General features: G+C 35.1%; 1 protein-coding gene across 23 annotated transcripts in view; it reads left to right on the forward strand.

Annotated features, from left to right (window-relative positions):
* Window positions 1-22330, forward strand: part of LOC103567621 (phospholipid-transporting ATPase ABCA3-like) — a 223642-nt gene that overhangs the window by 185200 nt on the left and 16112 nt on the right. For 14 of the 23 annotated variants that reach the window (XM_070568409.1, XM_070568408.1, XM_070568411.1 and 11 more), the window contains 3 exons: window positions 17519-17706; window positions 18189-18359; window positions 18973-19172. In XM_070568409.1, the coding sequence (XP_070424510.1) occupies window positions 17519-17706; window positions 18189-18359; window positions 18973-19172 (559 nt within the window). The remainder of the gene's footprint in view (window positions 1-17518; window positions 17707-18188; window positions 18360-18972; window positions 19173-22330) is intronic. The other 9 variants (XM_070568421.1, XM_070568410.1, XM_070568418.1 and 6 more) reach the window with 1 other exon arrangement.

Genomic DNA, 22330 nt, shown 5'->3' on the forward strand with positions numbered 1-22330 from the left:
GGATATGATGTTAAGCGAAATAAGCCAGATAGAGAAAGAAAAATACTTCATGATTTCACTCATATGTGGAAGATAACAAATACATGGATAAAGAGAACAGATTAGTAGTTACCAGAGGGGAAAGAGATTTGGGGTGGGTGAAAGAGATAAAGGGGCACATATGTATGATGATGGGTAAAAATTAGAATACTGGAGGTGAGCATAACAAAGTGTATTCACAAACTGATAAACAATATACATCCTAAATTACACAATATATACCATTATAAACCATTATGATCTTAATAAAATTACTTGAAAAAAATGAAGAAATTCTTTGAGAAACATCTGACTCAATTAGGAAAAGTAACATAAGGATTATTGGTATCCAAGAAGGAGAAGAGAGGGAGAAAGGAGCAGAGAGCACATTCAAAGAAATAATAACAGAACTTCCCACACCTCGGGGGAAAACTAGACATGCAAGTACATGAAGCTAATAAAAGTCCTAATTATCTCAAGGCAAAAACACCTTCTCCAAGACATATACTATTAAAACTGTCAAAAGTCAATGACAACAAAAAAATATTAAGGGCCGCAAGAGAAAAGACAATAACCTACAAAGGAACATCCATCAGGCTTTCAGTGAATTTCTCAGCAGAAACCCCGCAGGCTAGAAGAGAGTGGAATGATATATACAAAATACTGAAAGATAAAAATTATCAGCCAAGAATACTCTATCCAGTGAAATTATCCTTCAGATATGACAGAGAAATAAAAACTTTCCCAGGCAAACAACTGCTGAGGGAGTTCACCACCACAAGACTTGCCCTACAAGAAATGTTGCAAGGAGCCCTACTATCTGAAACTAAAAAGCAAAAATTTACAAAACCTTGAGGAAGGAGGTAAATAGATGGAATCAGAAAACTGCAGCTCAATATCAAAATAGATTAGTAAACAATTATAAAAGATAAAGGGAAAGAAAGCATCAAAATAACTGTAACCAATATAATTAGCTCAGAAACTCACAACACGAAAAAGAAGAATTTGTGACAACAAAAACATAGAAGGGGGTTAAGATGGAACCTGCATAAGCTTATGGAGATAAGAGGCAATCAGAAAAAGGACTATTTCATCTATGAGATCTTTTACACAAACCTTACGGTAACCACAAAACAAAAATCAGAGCAGAGTCACAAAGCATAAATAAAGAGAAAGTAGAGAAAAACATCACAGAGAACCTCCAGACTGAAATGGCAGACAGAAATTCAAGAAAAAGAAACAACGAGAATACAGGACAACTAGAAAGCAAAAGATAATGGTAGTATTAAGCCCTCATTTATCAACATCACTCTAAATGTAAATAGATCAAATTTACCAATCAAAAGACACAGAGTAGCTGGATGGATTAAGAAACAAGATCCAACAATATACTGCCTCCAGGAAAAAAGATCTCAGCTCTAAAGACAAACATAGGCTTAGAGTGAAGGGATGGAAGATGATACCAAACAGCCATTGGATCAATGAAGAAATCAAAGGGAAATCAAAAAATACCTGGAGACAAATGAAAATGAAAACGGTACATACCAACTCTTATGGGATGCAGCAAAAGCAGTACTAAGAGGGAAATTTATAGCAATACAGGCCTACCTCAAAAAACAAGAAAAATCTCAAATCGGTAATTTTAAATGACACATAAAATAACTGGAAAAAAAAAAGACCAAAGCCCAAAGTCACTCGAGGGAAATAATAAAAATTGGAGCAGAAATAAAAAGAGACTAAAAAAACAATAGAAAGGATCAATAAAGCTAAGAGCCGGCTCTTTGAGAAGATAAGCAAAACTGACAAAGCCTTAGCCATACTCACTAAGAAGAAAAGAGAGAAGACTCAAATACATAACATCAGAAATGAAAGAGGAGAAGTTACAGTGGATACCATAGATATACAAAGGATTATAACAGAATACCATGAAAAGCTATATGCAAACAAATTTGATAACCTAGAAGAAATAAATAAATTCTTAGAATCATATAACCTCCTAAAACTGAATCAAGAGGAAATAGAGAATCTGAACAGATCAATCACAAGTAAAGAGAGAGAAACAGTAATCTAAAGCCTCCCAAAAAACAAACATCCAGGACCAGATGGCTTCCCTGGTGAATTCTACCAAACATTCAAAGATTTAAAAACCTATCATTCTCAAACTATTCCAAAATGTTGAAGAGGATGGGATGCTTCCTAACTCATTCTACAAGGCTAATGTTACCCTGTTACTAAAACCAGACAAGGACAACACAAAAAAGGAAAATTACAGGCCAATATCCCTGATGAACATACATACAAAAATCCTCAACAAAATACTAGCAAATCAAATACAACAATACATTAAAAGAATCATACACCATGATCAAGTGGGATTTATTCCAAGGATGCAGGGATGGTTCAACATCTGGAAATCAATCAATGTGATACACCACATTAAAAAAATAAAGAATAAAACCATATGATCATCTCAATAGATGCAGAGAATGCATTTGACAAGGTCCAACAGCCATTTATGATTAAAAATCCTTAATGTGTACAGAAAGTACCTCAACATAATAAAGGCCATATATGAAAAACCCATAGCCAATATCATATGCAATGGTGAAAAACTGAAAGCTATTCCCCTGAGAACAGGAACAAGACAAGGATGCCCACTCTTCCCACTCTTATTCAACATAGTACTGGAAGTTTTAGCCAGAGCAATTAGACAAGAAAAATAAATAAAAGGGATCCAATTAAGAAAGGAAGTAGTAAAACTGTCACTATTTGTGGATGATATGATTCTATATATAGAAAACTCTAAAGAATCCACCAAAAACCTACTAAAAATAATCAAGAAATACAGTAAAGTGGCAGGGTACAAAATCAACATACAAAAGTCAGTTGCATTTCTATACACTAAGAACAAACTAACAGAAAGAGAAGTAAAAAATACAATCCCATTTGCAACCACAAGAAAAAGAATAAAATACCTAGGAATAAATTTCACCAAGGAGGTGAAAGACCCATACACTGAAAACTATAAGACATTATTGAAAGAAATCGAAGAAGACATTCAGAAATGGAAAAATATTCAAGGTTCATGGGTTGGAAGCATAAACATAGTTAAAATGTCCATACTACCTAAAGCAATCTACAGATTCAATGCAATCCCAATCAATCCCAATGACATTCTTCATGGAAATAGAACAAATAAACCTAAAATTTATATGGAACAACAGAAGATGCCAAATAGCCAAAGCAATCCTGAGAAAGAAGAACAAAGCTGGAGGTATCACACTCCCTGATTTCAAAATATACTACAAAGCTATAGTAGTCATAACAGCATCACACTGACACAAAAACAGACACACAGATCAATTGAACAGAATTGAAAGCCCAGAAATAAAATCACACATCTATGGACAGCTATTCTTTGACAAAGGAGCCAAGAACATACAATGGAGAAAGGAAAGTCTCTTCAATAAATTGTTTTGGGAAAACTGGACAGCCATGTGTAAAAGAATAAGAGTAGACCATTATCTTACACTATACACAAAAATTAACTCAAAATGGATTAAAGACTTGAATATAAGACCTGAAACTCCTAGAAGAAAATACAGGCAGTACATTCTTTGACATCAGTCTTAGCAGTATCTTTTTGAATACCATGTCTACTCAGGCAAGGGAAACAAAGGAAAAAATAAACAAATAGGACTGCATCAGAATAAAAAACTTCTGCAAAGCAGAGGAACCCGTGAACAAAACAAAAAGACAACCCACCAACTAGGAGAAAATATTTACAAATCTTATATCCAACAAGGAGTTTATCTCCAAAATATATAAAGAACTAATACTACTCAACAACAAAAAAAATGAACAACCTGATCAAAAAATGGGCAGAGGATATGTACAGACATTTTTCCAAAGAAGATATACAGATGGCCAACAGGCACATGAAAATATGTTCAACATCACTATTTATTAGGGAAATGCAAATCAAAACTACAATGAGATCACTTCACACACCTCACAGTGGCTATTATTAAAAAGACAAGAAATAACAAGTGTTGCAGGAGATGTGGAGAAAATGGAACCCTCATACACTGCTGATAGGAATATAAATTGGTGCAGCCACTATGGAATGTAAATTGGTGCAGCCACTATGGAGATTCCTCAAAAAATTAAAAATAGAAATACCACATGATCTAGCCATTCCAATTCTGGATATTTATCCAGAGAACATGAAAACAAAAAGTCAAAAAGATATATGCACCACTATGTTCATTGCAGCATAATTCACAATAGCCAAGACTTGGAAACAACTTTAGTGCCCATCTGCAAATGAATGGATTAAAGAAGATGTGGTGTATATATGTGTGTGTGTATATATATATATATATATATATATATATATATATACACATATAATAAAATACTACTCAAGCATTAAAAAAAGACAAAATCATGCCATTTGCACCAATATGGATGGACTTTGAGGGTATTATTCTAAGCAAAATAAGTCAGATGGAGACAGCCAATTACCATATGATTTTACCTATATGTGGAAGATAAACAACCAAACACTAGATACAGAGAAGTTTGTTGGTTACCAGAGGGTGAGGTGGGCAGGAGGGAGGATGAAAGGAGTAAAGGAGCACATGTGTAAAGTGACAAATGCCAACTAGACTTTTGATGGGAAACATGATGTAATCTATAGAGAAACTGAAATATAATGATGTACACCTGAAATTTACACAATGTTGTAAGCCAATATGACCCCAATAAAATAATTTTTTTAAAAAGAAGATGTGATATATAGGTACAATGGTGTCTTATTCAATCATGAGAAAGAAGGAAATCCTGCTATTTGCGACAATGTGGATAGCCCTTGAGGACATTGTGCTAAGTGAGGTAAGACAGAAAAAGACAAAGACTGCATAATCTCATTTATATGAGGAATCTAAAAATGCCAAACTCAAACAGTAAGTAAGATTGTGGTTATCAGGGGCAGGGGGTGGGGGAATACGACAATTGTTTAAGGGTGCAATCTTGCGACTGGTAGACAAATAGTCCCTGGAGATTGAATGCACATAGTGAATATTGACAACAATGTTGTGTTATGGTCATCAAACTTGCTAAGAATCTAGATCTTAATTATTCCAACCACATAAAGAAATGATAATTAGGTGATGTGATAGAAGTGCTATCACTACAATGCTAATCGTATTAAAATATATAAATGTATCAAATCAACATGTTGTACACCTTGAATTTGTACAATGTTATATGTTATATTTCAATAAAGAAACCATAAAAGTATCAAGTCTCAATCCCTGTCCTACCACCTTTGCCTCATTCCTTCCCCAGCCCATACAAAAAGGGAACAACTTTTATCATTCTACAGTTTTTATGTATATACAATCAAATATAAAGATCTATTGTCCATTTTAACACAAAAGGTAGTATATTATACACAATCTTCTGGACCTTTCCAAATTGCTTTCCACATGTGGTTGTATAAATTTGCACTACACCAGCAGTGTTTGAGAGTGCCCATTTCCCTATACTGATCACAACAGAGTGTGTGATCACTCTTTTAATGTTTGCTTGTCTGGTAGGTTTTTAAAAATTGCATTTCAGTATTGTTTTAAATTTTCTCTTATTATAAGTTAGGTTGCATAACTTTTTAAATAAAAATTGTATATATTTAAGGTGTACCACATGATTTATATATGTATATAGTGAAATGATTACTACCATCAAACTAATCAACATATCTTCTCCTCACAGTTAACATTTTTTGTGTGTTTGTGATAAGAGCACCTGAAGTCTGCTGTCCTAGCAAATTTCCAGTATTCAATACAGTATTATTAACCAGAGTCATCATGCTGTATATTATATCTCCAGACTTAGTAATCCTACATTGCTGCAAATTTGTACCCTTTTCCCCCACCTCCCAGCTGCTGATACAACCATTCAACTCTTTGGTTCTATGTATTCAACTTTTCTAGTTTCCATATAAAAGTGAGATTATGCAGGTTATTTTCTTTCTATGTCAGGCTTATTTCATTTAGCATAATGTCTCCCAAGTTCACCCATGTTGATGTAAATGGCAGGATATCCTTTTTTAAGGCTAAATAATATTCCAGTGTGTGTGTGAGTGGGGTGTGTGTGTGTGTTTATCCATTCATCTGTTGACAGGTACTTAGGTTGTTTGTATATCTTAGCTATTGTGAATAATACTGCAATGAGTATGGGAGTGCAGATATCTCTTAGAAGTACTGATATCATTTCCTTTGCATATATAACCAGAAGAAGGATTGCTGGATCATATGGTAGTTCTATTTTTAGTTTTTTGAGGAACCTCCATACTGAATTCCATAATGGTTGCACCAATTTACATTCCTACCAACAGTGTACAAGGGTTCCCTTCTTTCCACACTCTCATCGACACTTGTCATCTCTTCTATTTTTGATAATAGCCATCCTAACAGGTGTGATGTGATACCTACGTGGTGTTTTGATTTGCATTTCCTGATTACTAGTGAGGTTGAGCATCTTTTCATATACATTTTGGCCATTGGTATGTCTTCTTTGGAAAAATGTCTATTCAGGTCCTTTGCCATTTTTAATCAGGTCTTTTTTGTTTTGTTTTGGGGCTTTTCCCCCAATATTGAGTTATATGAGTTTCTCATATATTTTGGATATTAACCTCTTATCAGATAGGTGATTTGCAAATATTTTTTCCCAGTTGGTAGGCTGCCTTTTCATTTTACTAGTGGTTTCCTTTGCTGTCCAGAAGCGTTTTAGTTTGGTGTAGCCCCGCTTATTTTTGCTTTTGTTCCTTGTACTTTGGGTATCATATCCAAAAGTCATTGCCATGACCAATGTCAAGGAACATCTTCCCTATGTATTCTTCTAGAATATTTACGGTGTCAAGTATTACTTTTAAGTCTTTAATCCATTTTGAGTTGATCGCTGTGTATGGTTTAAGTTAAGGGCCCAATTTCATTCTTTTGCATGTGAATATTCAGGTTTCCCAGCACCATTTATTGAAGAGATTATCCATTCCCCCCTGTGTATTCTTACTGCTCTTGCCAAAAACTAGTTGGTTATATATGCATGGTTTTATTTTGAGGCTCTAGATTCTGTTCCATTGGTCTATGTGTCTGTTTTTATGCAGTGCCATACTGTTTTGATAACTATAGCTTTGTAATATAGCTTGAAATTAGAAAGAATGATGCCTCCAGCATTGTTCCCTTCTCAGAATTGCTTTGGATATTTGGAGTCTTTGGTGATTCCATACAAATTTTAGGATTGTTTTCTCTATTTCTGTGGGGAAAATGCCATTAGAGTTTTTATAGGGATTGCATTGAATCTGTATATCACTTAGGGTAGTATGGATATTTTAATAATATTAATTCTTCGAATCTATAAACACGAGATATTGTTCCATTTATTTGTGTCTTCAATTTCATTTATCAATGTATTTTGTTTTCAGTGTACAAGTCTTTCACTTCCTTGGTTAAATTTATTCCTAATAAAGTTATTCTTTTTGATGCTATCATCAATCAGATTTTCTTAATTTTCTTTCAGATCATTGTTAGTGTAAAGAAATGCACTGATTTTTGTATGTTGACATTGTATCTTGCAACTTTATGGAATTCATTTACAGTCATGCATCACCTAAAAACAGGGATATGTTCTGAGAAATGCATCATTAGGCAATTTGTCATTATATGAACATCATAGAGTGTACTTATGCAAACCTAGATGGTATAGCCTACTACACAGCTAGGGTATATGCTACTACTCTTCTGGGATTACTATCATATATGTGGTCCATCGTTGGCTGAAACCTCCTTATGGGGCACATGAGTGTATTAGGTCTGACAGTGTTTTGTGGAGTCTTTAGGTTTTCTACATATAAAATCATGCCATCTGGAAGCAGATAATTCTACTTCTCCCTTTCCACTTTGGATGCCTTTTATTTTTTTTTTTCTCATCTGATTGCTCTTGCTAGTACCTTCAGGACTATGTTAAATAGGTGAGAGTAGGCACCCTTGTCTTGCTCCAGATCTTACAAGAGAAGTTTTATGTTTTTCCCAATTGATAAGCTGTAGACTTTTCATAAATGGTCTGTGTTATGTTGAGGAAGTTTCCTTTTATATCTATTTTGTTGAGAATTTTTGTCAAGAACTGATGTCAAACTTCATCAAATGGTTTTTCTTCATTTATTGAGATGATCATGTGGATTTTATCTTTCATTCCACTAATGTAGTGTATCACATTGATTGACTGGTATATGTTAAATCATCCTTGCGTCCCAGAGATAAATCCCACTTGCTCATAGTGTATAATCTTTTTGATGTAATGTTGAATTGGTCTGCTAGTATTTTATTGAGGATTTTGCATCAATGTTCATCAGAGATATTGGCCTATAATTTTCTTTTCTTGTGGTGTGTTTGTGTGGCTTTGGTATCAGGATGATGCTGTCCTCATAAAATGAGTTTGGAAGTGTTCTTTCCTCTTGAATTTTTTAGAAGAGTTTAAGACGGATTGGTATTCATTCTTCGAGTTTTTAGTAGAATTCAGCCATGAAGCTGTCTTGTCCTGGGCTTTTCTTCATTGGGAAGATTTTGATTACCACTTCAATGTTCTTATTCGTCTGTTCAAGTTTTCTGTTTCTTCTTAATTCGGTGTCAGTAGGCATATGTTTCTCACACTTTATCCATTTTTCTAGGTTATCCAATTTGCTCACATATATATGTTCATAATAGCCCCTTATGATCATTTTTATATTTGAAGTATCTTGTAATGTCTCCTCTTTCACTTCTGATTTTATTTATTTGATTCTTCTTTTTTCTTAGCCGACCTAAGGGTTTGTCAATTTTGTTTATTTTTTCAAAAAAACAATTGTTAGTTTTGTTGATTTTTTTCTGTTGTTTTTCTATTCTCTATTTCATTTATTTCTGCTCTGATCTTTATTATTTCCTTACTTCTCCTAACTTTGGGTTTCACTTCTTTTTCTAGTTTTTTGAGGTGTAAAGTTAGGATGTTTATTTGAGGTCTTTCTTCTTTTTTAACATGGGTGTTGATCACTTTAAATGCCCCTCTTCGTACTGCTTTTGCTACATCCCATAGTTTTGGTGAGTTTTTTTTTTTTCATTTTCCTTTGTCTGAAGATATTTTTTTAACTCTCTTTGACCAGTGGTTGTTTAAGAGTGTGTTATTTAATTTCCACATATTTGTGAATTTTCCTGTTTTCTTGCTGTTATTGATATCTAGTTTCTTTCCCACTGTGGTTAGAAAAAATACTTTGATTGCAGTCTTCTTAAATTTGTTACGACTTGTTTTGTGACCTAACATGTGATCTATCCTGGAGGATGTTATGTATGCACATGAGAAGAATGTATATTCTTCTGCTGTTGGATGAAAATTTCTATATGTGTCTGTTAGGTCCATTTGGTTTATAGTATTGTTCAAGACACTGTTTCCTTGTTGATTTTCTGTCTGGATGTTCTATTCATTATTGAAAGTGAGGTACTGAAATCTCCTACTATTATTGTATTGCTGTCAATTTGACCTTCAGAACTGTTATTATTTGTTTTACATACCTAGGTACTCTGATGTTGGGTGCATATATATTTACATTTGTTATATATTCCTGTTGAATTGACCCTTTTATCATTATGTAATGAGTTCCCATGTCTCTAGAGACAGTTTTTGACTTGAAGTCTATTTTGTCTGATATTATTACAATGACTCCTGCTTTCTTTTGGTTACCATCTGCATGGAATATCTTTTCCTACCCCTTAACTCTCAGCTCATGCGTCCTTGAATCTAAACTGAGTTTCTTGTGGATAGCAACAGTTGGATCTTGGTTATTTATACATTCAGCTACTCTGTGTCTTTTTATGGGAAGTTTAGCCCATTTAAATTTAAAGTGATTATTGATAGAGGATTTATTACTGCCATTTTGTTAACTTATCTGTTGGTTTTGTAGTTCTTTTGTCCCTCTTTTTCTCTCTTGCTGTCTTCTGTTGTGTTTCATTGTTGTTGGGTTTGTTGTATTGATGGGTTTTGATTCCTTTCTCTTTTTATTTTGTGTAACTTCTACAGGTATTTTCTTTGTGTTTACCAAAAAGTTTACATAAAATACCTTATAGTTATAACAGCCTATTTTAAGCTACTAACAAATTCACTTGCACAAGAACTCTCTGCTTTTACCTCTCTTCCCACCAGATTATATGCTATTGATGTCACATATAACATCTATTTATATTATGTATCCATTAACATACTTCAGTTATACTTGTTTTTAATACTTTTGTCTTTTAACTTCTATAGTAGAATTAAAAACAATTTACCCACCACCATTATTGTAATACAATATTCTGTTTTTGTCTATATATTTACCTTTGCCAATGATTTTCATACTTTCTTATGCTCTCATATTACTATTTTTAGTGTCCTTTTATTTCAACTTGAAGAACTCCCTTTAGCATTTCTAGTAAGGCAAATCTAGTGATGATAAACTCCCTCAGCTTTTGTTTGTCTTGGAAAGTCTGTACCTCCCCTTCATTTTTGAAGGCCAGGTTTGCTGGGTATAGTATTCTTGGTTGGCTGTTTTTTTTCTTGCTTCTTTCAAAATTCTCTCTTTAACTTGACAATTTGACTATAATGCGTCTTGATGTAGGTCTCTTTGGTTTGTCTTATTTGGTTTTCTTTCAGCTTCCTGGATTTAGATGTCTCTTTCCTTCCCCAGGTTTGGGAAGTTTTTAGCCATTCAGCTATTCTTTCTTTCTTTCTTAGAAACTGTTTAATTTCCATCACCCTTATTTCCATTTTCTATTTGAGAGTCTTTGGAAGAACAGCTTAAGACCACTCAGTAGTTGTTCCTATCCAGTTCGGTTGCCTGTGCAGTGAGAGCTGCAGATCAGTCTTCAGTGCAGGCTGAGTGCTCCAGTCTTAACTAGGGAACTGCTGAATAAGCACAGAGGGCACCTTCATACCGTCAGACTAGTCTGAAACCTTGGGTTGAGTAACAGTAAATTTAGGAGCTAGAACAGTCCATCCACCTTGAAATTCCTCCTGTTTAGCAGCAGCCTGCTCTTCCTTTTCAATCTCTTCAGGGTTTCTATAGAAGTAGAGATCAAGCATGACCTCCCATGACTGTTAGTGGGAGATGGTACCAGGCACGCACAGAACTTCCTGGGCTGGACCCACTATATCAAATCCATTGAGTGAGCTCCCTTGTTGTTACATAGGATGTCAATGTCTGCACAGAATAGCACGGAAGAGAGTCTGTGTTACACAGAGCAATGGTAGGCAGGTTAACAGAAGACACTTCTGAGAGAGGCTGGTAGTAAGTCCTGGGATCAGTAACCACCAGAAGCCACAGCTCCCGGAAGGCTGCCTGGATCTGGTTAGTGAAGGTTCCAGGAGTGAAGTGCCAGCAATAGGAATGGCTCCAGTAGCAACAGGCAACTTCATCACAGCTCACTGGCCAATATTCCTGGAGGATATGACACTGACATCACCCAGGTTTTCAATGGCAACAATGTCATAAGCTGCCAGCAGAAGCTTCTCCCAGATTCTCTTCAGGTTTATGATGTATATGCCATCACTTTACCTTTTGTAGATGTACTGTTCCATTTGGAAGTGAAGGTTGCTGCCACCTAAGTGGATTCATGCTGAAAATAATTTGAGGACATTCTCCTCCTTCACTTTCAGGACATTAAGGGCTCCAGACATTGAGAAACTTTCTCTTTAAGTTATGACAGGATCCAAGAACAATGCCCAATGGACTTTTCTCTGGGTAGCACAGAAAGGCCAGCCATTATTTCCTTGAATAAACTTTCTGTCCCTTTCTCTTTCTCTTTGCTTTCTGAGTCTCCCATAATGCAGATATTGATACACTTGATGGCATCCCATACGTCCCTTAAACTATCTTCCCTCTGATTGGATGATTTCCACTGGCCTGTCTTTGAGTTCACTGATCCTTTCTTTGACTTGTTCTAGTCGGCTGTTGAACCCCTCTATTTAAACTTTTCAGTTCAGTTATTGTATTCTTCACCTCTATGATTTCTGTTTGGTACATTTTTGTACTTCCTTTCTTTGCTGAAATTTTCACTTTGTTCATGCATTGCTCTCCTGACCTAAGTTATGGTCAGCTTCTGGAGATTTATCTTGTTCTTTTGTTTGTTGTTTTATTTCTCTGTTTCTTCATTTTTCTTGGCTCTTTGTGTTGGTTTCTACACATTAAATAAAACAGCCGTCTCTCCTAGCCTTGACAGACTGTTCTCATGTAGGAGGTGATCCTTGACAGTCAGCCTGGCTGGAGATTCTGGGTGCCTCTCAAACCTTTGTGCTTGTTCAAATTGCCATCTTTGTTCTTAGTGGCTCCTGGGAGATTATGGTGTGCCGAGTTCCATCAGTGCCCTGCAGGGAGAGGAAAAGTGCACATGTCCATTTGGGCTCCTGAAGGACTGTTAATTGCCTGCCCTGTCACCTTCCAAGGTTATTGGAAACCCAACTTTTGGGCAACAGCCAGGAAAGTTGGGACACTAGAAATACTGTCTAGCCCCTTTCAGGAAGAAACTGGAAGGTGGGTGTTTTTGCCTATTCTCCCTGTACTGATCCAGGGGGAATAGCCACTGGCTATTTAAAACCACTTCTTTGTTCTCTGTGGTCTTGGGGAACTTGAAAATGCAAGTCATTTTGAGTGTTTTTAAGAAGAATGAATATTAAATTTTGTCAAATGCTTTTTTACCATCTATGGAGAAGGTCAAACTATTTTCTCCTTATATCTATTAATTGGATGAATTTATATAAACTTTCTAATGTTAATTCATCATTTCATCCTGGGATAAACTCCAGTGTCTCATAAGGCATTATGTTTTAGGAGGCTGCTGGATTTCTATGCAGTTATTTTTTTTAGGAGTTTGCATCATTATTCTGAAGTGAGATTGGACTTTTATGCCTAGCAAAATATCCTTTAAAAGTGAAGGGATTTTATCTCTAGTATTTTCCAAATTGGAAAAATCCAAATATCCCTTCACAGGTGAATGGATTAACAAATTGTGGTATATTCATGCAATGGAATAAAACCCAGCAATACAATGGATTGACTATTAATGCATGCAACAACATGAATGAATCTCAAAACAATTATACTGAGTGAAAGAAGCCAGATAAAAAGTGTATATGTTATGTGATTCCATTTATATAAAACTATAAAATTTAAATTAATTCATAGTGGCAGAAAGTACATCAGTCATTGTCTCTGGAGTAGGAAGTGAAGAGAAGCAGGAGGCAGAGGTTACAAAGGGACACACAAAAAATGTTGGGGGTGTTGGATATAGTGACTATCTTGATTGTGGTAATGGTTTCACAGTTATATATATATTTATAAAAGTTATTAAGTTGTACAATTTAAATATATAGTCTATTCTACGTCAAATATAGCTTGACAAAGCTGTTAACAAAATGTGTTGGTGAATGGTGGTAAAATAAAAACGTTTTCAGTGAAAAAAATATGAGATTTATTACCACCAGCACACTCTTGCTGAAGGAAATACTAAAGGATTTACACTTTAAGAATAAGAAAACCCGGGGCCAGCCCCATGGCCAAGTGGTTAAGTTCGCGCACTCTGCTTAAGTGGCCCAGGGTTTTACTGGTTTGGATCCTGGGCATGGACCCAGCACCACTCATCAGGCCATGCTGAGGTGGCATCCCACATAGCTCAACCAGAAGGACCTACAACTAGAATATACAACTATGTACTGGGGGGCTTTGGGGAGAAGAAGGGAAAAAAAGAAGATTGCCAACAGATGTTAGCTCAGGTGCCAATCAAAAAAAAAAAGAATAAGAAAACTGATCCAACACAGAAGGCTTGCAATGGAAGAAGGAATGAAAACGAAGAAAAAGGTAGTAAACATATGAGTAAATGCCAATGTACACTCACTCTATGAAGTAATCATATTAATGAGAATTATGAAATAATTAGAACACGGGACAATGGCCAGATATAAGTTCCAAAAGTAGTAAATAAAGTTAAAATGTTCTTATTTATGTAGTCTAGGAGTAAAATATAGCGATTAATTTTTTATTTTGATAAGTAAGACTATTTTAAGTTTTAGAGAAACCACTAAAAGATAGAAATATTGTATATAAATTTAAAAAGTAAAGCAAAAGATGTAATGATAAAAAATGCTCAAACAATCCAAAATAAGGCAAGAAAAAAGAGAGTAACCAAGATGTGGGACAAATAGAATACATAAATCAAATTGAAAGATTTAAATTCACATATATGAGTGATGACTTTCAGTATAAGTGAACACAATGTTACAGTTAATGGGCAAAGATTGACCATTTGGATAAAAATAAAGAAATAAAAAATTAAACTATATCCTCTTTACAATGGGCATATTTAAAAACATAAGGAAAATTTGAAAGTAAACGGAGAGAAAAAGATAGCTAAAAGAGCAAGGATAGTTATAATAATATGAGACAAAACTTTAAGGCATAAACTATTACTAGAGTTAGAAGAGTGTAACTGCATAATTTTCATCAGAAAGACATAGTTTAAAATTTTACAGGGGCCAGCCCTGTGTATAGTGCTTAAGTTCAGCACACATTGCTTCAGTGGCCCAGGTTCGTGGGTTGAGATCCTGGGTGCAGGCCTACACCACTCATCAAACATGATGTGGTGGCAACCCACATACAAAATAGAGGAAGACTGGCACAGATGTTAGCTCAGGGCTAATCTTCCTCAAGCAAGACAAGAGGAAGATTGGCAACAGATGTTAGCTCAGGGTGAAACTTCCTCAGGAAAAAAAAATTTAGGTGTCTAAGAATATAGTCTCAAAATATACAAAGCCTAAAAAGGAGGAAGAATTCAAGGAGAAAGACAAATTCATGATTGCAGTGGCTAATTTTAACATAACTTTTTCCTATAGTAGACAGAACATGGACATTAAAAATCATTAATGCTGTACAATATTTGAACAAAAAAATTAACAGGCTTAATCTAAAGAAATATATAAAACATTATACCCAGCAACTGAAGAATGATACTATTTTTTCATACACACAAGGAATATTTATTTAGAAGAACTGATCATATGTTGGATTAAAGCACAGTTCAAGAAATTTCAAAGATACATAAATAGATATTTATAAAAGATACCATTAGAACAATACGAACCCTTGTAAATATCAGAAGAAAATAAAAAGGAAATAAACACCAGGCATGTCAATAAATATAAATCGGTTTAAATCACCTATAAAATCTAATCTATAAAATACAAATCTAATCTATAAAAAATATTTTAAAATTGCAATCCCAAATAAAGCCCAAACTTGTGCTAACCTTAAGACATGCCTTATACAGTGATTCAGAAATGTGGAGAATAAAATGCAAAGAGTAAGAAATCAGGAATTTCAGCTTTAATTTAAAACAAGGTGGAATTCAAGTCTAAAAGCATCAAAAATGATAAAAAGGGCACTAATACTAAAAGGTAACATTATAATGAAGACTAAAATGTTATGAATATTTTTTGAACCAAATGACACATAAGCAACCTCCCTAAGGCAGAAATTATATGAGATATGAGAAGAAAAACAAACATGAAGTGTAATTCTATTCTTTTAGTCTAAGACAAATCATGTCAATAGAAAATAAATATGGACAAAGAATATGTGGGGCCAGCCCAGTATCATAGTGGTTAAGTTGACGCACTCTGCTTCAGCAGCCCAGGGTTCATGGGTTCAGATCCCAGGTGCAGACCTACAAACCACTCGTCATGGCATGCTGTGGCAGTGTCCCACATACAAAATAGAGGAATATTGGCACGGATACTAGCTCAGGGACAATCTTCCTCAAGCAAAAAGAGGAAGACTGGCAGTGGATGTCAGCTCAGGGCCAATCTTCCTCACCAAAAAAAAGAATATGTAAGCAACATAGTCAACATGGTAAAATATATATATACGTGTTTGATATATATCAAACTCTGCATCCTTCAAAAATAATTCACTTATGAATGGGATCATTTTTATGCTATACATTAAAAAAAAAATATTTCCAAAATATAGATATATATTTTTTTCTTATTGTAGTTGAATAAAACAAGAAATAAAATCAGAATAGGAAAAGCCCCTCCCATTTTGAAATTTAAAAGTTCACCTTTAAATAACTCTTGCTTTCAGTCAAGAATTACAAAAATTTATAGAAAATAATGAAAGCATTATATGTCAGAGACTATGAGACTAAATCACTACTCAGAGAGTAATGTATAATCTTATATACTCATTTCAATAAAGAAGAAAGAATAAACACTTGACTCAGAAAAAAACAAAAATGAATGGAAGGAAAACACATAAAATGTAAATGTAGACAAGTGCATAAATTAATTAGCATAAATATAAAGTTAGCTATCCAACAAGTAAGTCAAAACAATTAGAACTTTGTAAAAATAAAGAAATGGATAAACCTATTTAAAAAAGGAGAGAACACAAATGCATTGAAAAGAAATAAGAAACACAAAGTACTTGAATCAAATTCATGCAAATAAAATTTAAATCTTTAGTGGAACTGATAATTTTCTAGATACATACAAATTATTAAAATTGACCTCATAAGAAATAGAAAGTAGAAAACTGAAACAATCATAATTTCCATAGACGAAATAGAGAAAGTTGTCAAAGATTCACTCTTCAATGAAATAAAATAAAATAAGGTCAAATAAAATACCAGTCCAGGAAAGTTTCATAGGGACTATTCCATCAGCTTTGTTAAGAGCAAATAAGAATAATGGTCTTTAAATGAGAAAAACTAGAGAAAACTTTCATAGAAAAATTAAGAACAATATAAAATAAAAATGTATTTTAAAACAAAAATAAAGTCCACATATAAGTGAAATCATATGGTATTTGTCTTTCTCTGTCTGACTTATTTCGCTTAGCATAATGCCCTCAAGGTCCATCCATGTTGTTTCCAGTAGCAGGATTTCCTTTTTTATCATTGAATAATATTCCATTGTATAGATATACCACATTTTATATATATATATAAATCTATCTGTATATATATATATCTTATAATTGTTATCTGTGGGTGGGTTGGACTGGTAGAAGTTACTTGGCCATTGCTGGAAGTGGAATCCTATACATTATTTTAATTGATCTAATAGAATGGTTCCTTCCTAATGATATGTGAATAGGCAATTTCATCTAACAAACATCTATCTTGGACACATAGTAGTGCACAATGTGTATATGTTGAAAATTCCAATTAGGAATGTTAGTATTCCATTTTACTACAGTGGGTTCCAGCTGTAAAGATTCCTTAGACTGGAAAAGAAATAATCCTTCTTGGGACCTTTATGGGTATCAACCTTCTTAGCAGCATGAGCTAGAAAACTTCAGGTTTTCTATCTCATCTCTGTTAACTGTATACTGAATAGAATAGTTGACTTAGGTCTGTTGCTTATGATTACCCTCTTGATTCAGGTTAGGTCAAGAATTGGCTATTGTCCTCAATCTGACCCCATGCTGAACCACATGACAGGTCGAGAATTGCTGATTATGTATGCCAGGCTGCGGGGGGTCCCTGAGCCAGACATTTATAAGTATGTGGAAACCTTTTTGCATTCAATGCACCTGGAAACCCAGGCTGACAAGTTTGTCAACATATACAGGTGAGACATTGTGCTGTTGCAATTATTAAGCTGCCTACCTGTGTTTCTACTATTTAGAATGAATGCCTGCAAACTCAACCTGATCCCTCTGTCACCCAGAGGCAATGACTGTAAAATAGACTAATGTCCTCTCAGGGTTTAGATGTCAGGAATAAGTCAGATCCCACTTGTATGACGTTAACCTTTTGCAGATATAAGCTGTATTGCATTTCAAAAAAGAGCACCTTTGTTCATATCTCCCTATGGTTCTTTGTCTCCCAAAAACAAAAATATTTTACCAATAATGATGCTGAAATAAATTACAAAAGAAAAAGTCATTTCAATGAAAATGAGTTGATATGTACATCTGGATTTGGGCCTACTGCTTTGTGAGTCATATCAAATCAGTACTGTGTTTATATGAGCTAATTCTGTCCCATGAATTAATGATGTGTGTACCCTTCTTTCTCTTCTACTTTCTCTTTCCTTCTTTGATGATAAAGTAGAGGAAACAAACGTAAATTGAATACTGCTATTGCCCTAATGGGAAATTCCTCAGTGGTATTCCTGGATGAGCCATCCACTGGCATGGACCCAGTAGCCAGGCACCTGCTCTGGGATGCAGTTACATGGATGTGTAAAAGTGGCAAAGCTATCATCATAACTTCCCACAGGTATGACCCATTGGGATGTTTGGTTGAGAGTTAGAATTGTACAGGAAGGAATTAGTTGGAGCCAGGAATATAGGTCAGTGAACTTGTCTAAGTATATGATCTACATAGGAGGGACCATGTGTAGAGGCTGATTCTTGGCTAAAGCCAAGAATCCTCAGTTGAGTTCTGGAATCCAGAACTGACAGAAGGTAGGAAGTTAGGGAACTAATCCTGTTGTGGATTTAAGAATCAACTGCTTTGAATTTTAAAATCTCCTCTTCCAAAATACAGTCATGCATCACTTAATATTGGGGATACTTCCTGAGAAATGTCATTAGGCAATTTTGTTGTTGTGTGAACATCACAGAGTATGCTTACACAAACCTAGATGGTGCAGCCTACTACACACCTAGGCTATACGGTACCAATCTTATGGGACCACCATTGTATATGCAGCCCACCATTAACTGAAACATTATTATGCAGGGTGTGACTCTATGGTCTTTTGGTGATCATCTGCAATACCAAGATTTCTTACTGCAAATGTTACCTTATAATCCTAGCTCTGTTTTGAAATATGAAATTTGCCCTCTGAAAGGGAGTCTCTTCAGCACTATCTCCTTTGTCCCCTTAGCATGGAAGAATGTGAGGCCCTCTGTACAAGGCTGGCCATCATGGTAAAGGGGAGGTTCAAGTGCCTAGGCAGCCGTCAGCACCTGAAGAACAAGTTTGGTAATGTATACAGGCTGACAGCAAAGATTAACATTGACAAGAATGAAGATAAACTAGGGGAGTTCAAAAACTTCATTGCAACAGCTTTCCCAGGCAATAAAGGTAGGACTGACTGTGACAATTATGTTAACTCATATATGTTGTTCTGCTGCATGTCCTCAATAATTAACTTTTTCCCATGAGTTATTGATGTTTGTTGAGCTTTTATATTAGGATCCTTATGGAATAATTTTTCTATGAAATTATCCCTGATAATGCTAAGAAGCTATCTCAAATAGCAGAGATTCTCACCAGTCTCTTGTAGGAAACAACCAGTAAGATGAACCTGTTCATATATATTCATTTAGAGTTAAATTATTAAAGTTAAGTCTCTATTTGTTATCCTTGATAATTTTTTAAAGTTTCCCCTCTTTTTGAGCATGTATCCTCTGCCTTTCCCTGAGCTGTGAAACAGGCAATGCTTGTGAAATGCAAACAAGAACAAAAAACTCCCTTTTCTCCTTTCAAGGAAATAATCTGGATATGTAATGCATAAAAATCAATCATTTTGCTTTTGTGTGGTAATCTCAGTAAGTGCCTCTCGGTGCACATGGTACACAGCATTTATTGCCAGATTCTATTTATTTCTATTCCTGCTACTTTATTCTAATCATTAAGCAGAGACATGGTAAGCCTTTTAATAATTCTGACTTGCTTAGTCTTCAACTTGAATGATTACTCTAACAACAATGTGGCGGTCCAGTGGTCAAAATGCAAGATTAAAAGCATGGAGGCTATAACAATGGTAAAGCAATAAATGGTACTGGCCTGCACTGAGGAAGTGACATTAAGAATGGAGAGAAGGAAATGGATAGATAGATAAATAGACAGACAGATAGATAGATATATAGATATAGGAATGGGCAATTCAAGAGGAGGAACCACTACCCGGGAAAGATAATTCCATATTAATCAGGTTAATTATACTTAGATATCCAGATAAATATGTCCATTAGGAAGTTGAATATTTCATTTAATCATGCATTCATATGATAAGATTTATGGAGCACTTATTGTATGCAGTGTTGAAGATACTGAATTAACTACATAGAATCATAAATACTCTGAGCCACTCCAACATCCTACTCAACCTAAAGGAGAAAGAGGACACAAAAAACTGAGGACAAACTTTTCCTGAAGGAGGTGAACACAATAGCTTGGTTGTAAAACTATGTAGGTAGGTTTGCTGATTTAGCAATCTTTCCCTATACTACCCTTGAGCAAATTAGCTGTTTCAAATAAAACTTCCCCATTTAAAGACAGCAGAATAGAAAGGAACCAGCATGGGGCCTATACATAAAGATCACCCAGAAAAGGAGAAAAGAAAGAAACAGAACATGTGAAAGGCAACTTAAATATACCTTTCAGTCCCAGATTAACTATATGAATTGGAAGATTATTTTAATTAAATGTTCTCCCTAATGGCAAAGAATTTAAGAGATTGTGCATTATTTTTAAAAGACCACAAAGAAAATAGTTCCTCTTTCTACATCATGGCAGATGATACTCTCAGAAAGGTCCTGCTGTTAAAATTAAAATACGTGCTGGAAAACATAAAGTAAAACTGCTTTTTAATGGTTTGCTTAGACTGAGGAAAAAAAGTGAAAAAAATTCAAAGAACCAAAATAGAACAGAAAAAACTTATCAGGATGAAACCTAATAGTGACAATAATAAAATGCAAAAGCTGGTTTGTCCTGAAGCAAATTCTAACACCAGTACTGAGATAAGAGTTGAAACTTTGGACCCATTGCAATGCGTGTAGCTTAACCTAAGATTATCACAGTAAGCAAGGACCTTCAAAAATGAACAAATGCTCTGCTTTCCAGCCAAGTACATAAGAATGTTGAAATCACCACTCTGTCCTAATAACAATTAAAAAGCTGAACAAACTGAAAAATCAACAACTCTTCTAGGATCTGAAAGAGATGTGAGGACACAGGGCAAACCACTACAGCCAAGATTGGTGAGACAGACAAGCAAATACAGGGAGTCATGGCTTACTAGAGCAGAGACTCAAGCAGAAACCACAATGGGAACCTGTGCCAGGGTAGGAAAACCTGATCTGCTGGAGATGCTGTATGGACAATTGTGAGAGGTAAAAACTCCAGGGGGACCCAGTTATGGAGAGCTCCCACAATATTGTGATAGTTACCTCCAGGACCTTGACCAAGTTACCACAGCAACTATCAGATAAAAATCCCCTCATGCTTCTAGCAGGAGAGGGGAAAAGAACCATTTTAAAACACATCAGAGAACTCTTTTCTTTGTAACAAGGCAGGTCCTTGGGGGAAACTATTTGACCAGAGCCTAACTGACCTGGGGAAAGGGAAATACCCAACTCCAGCCAACTCTAGCCATCTTGTTCCACATAAGAGGGGAGAAAAAAATTGAGACTCTTGTGAAGTTCATAGTCCAGAGGCATAGGCTCACTGAAAGACTGAGATATACACATAGGCTATAGAACACTTCCCCTTCCCCACATCTCACCACCAGATTACTAAAGGCCTATTTTTGCCTTTCCCTTTTGCCAGGAAGTCTAGTTATCAAGAAAAAGTTATAAAGTGTACCAAAAGGTAAGAATACAATTTGAAGAGCCAGAACAAGCATCAGAACTGGACATGGAAAGAGTGTTGGAATTAAAGTCTATAATGGACAAAATGGACAGCATTCAACAATAGATGGGCAATGTAGGCAGAGAGATGGAAATCCTAAGAAAGAACCAAAAAGAAATGCTAAGAAAGAACAAGAACAGAAATGAATAATGCCTTTGAAGGACTTACTAGTAGTACTAGTAGTACTAGTAGACTAGTAGACTGCATAATGGGAATACCAGAAGGAAAAGAGAGAAAAGAACAAAAGAAATACTTGAAACAATAATGACTGAGAATCTCCCCCAAATTAACGTCAACACCAAACCACAGATCAAAGAAGCTCGGACAACACCAACAGGATAAATACAAAAAAAAAAAAAAAAAAAAAACTACACCTAGGCCTATCATTTTCCAACTACAGAAACTGAGAGAAAAAGAAAAAAATCTTGAAAGAAGCAAGAGGAAAAAGACACTTTACCTAGGGAGGAACAAACATAAGAATCACATCCGACTTCTCACAAGTCATGCAAGCAAGAAGAGTGTAGTGAAATATTTAAAGTGTTGAGAGAATAGGACCACCAATATAAAATTCCATATGCAGGGAAATTACCCTTTATTGTGAAGGAGAA

Source organism: Equus przewalskii, chromosome 12 (assembly GCF_037783145.1).
Source record: "Equus przewalskii isolate Varuska chromosome 12, EquPr2, whole genome shotgun sequence".
Classification (NCBI taxonomy): Eukaryota; Metazoa; Chordata; class Mammalia; order Perissodactyla; family Equidae; genus Equus; species Equus przewalskii.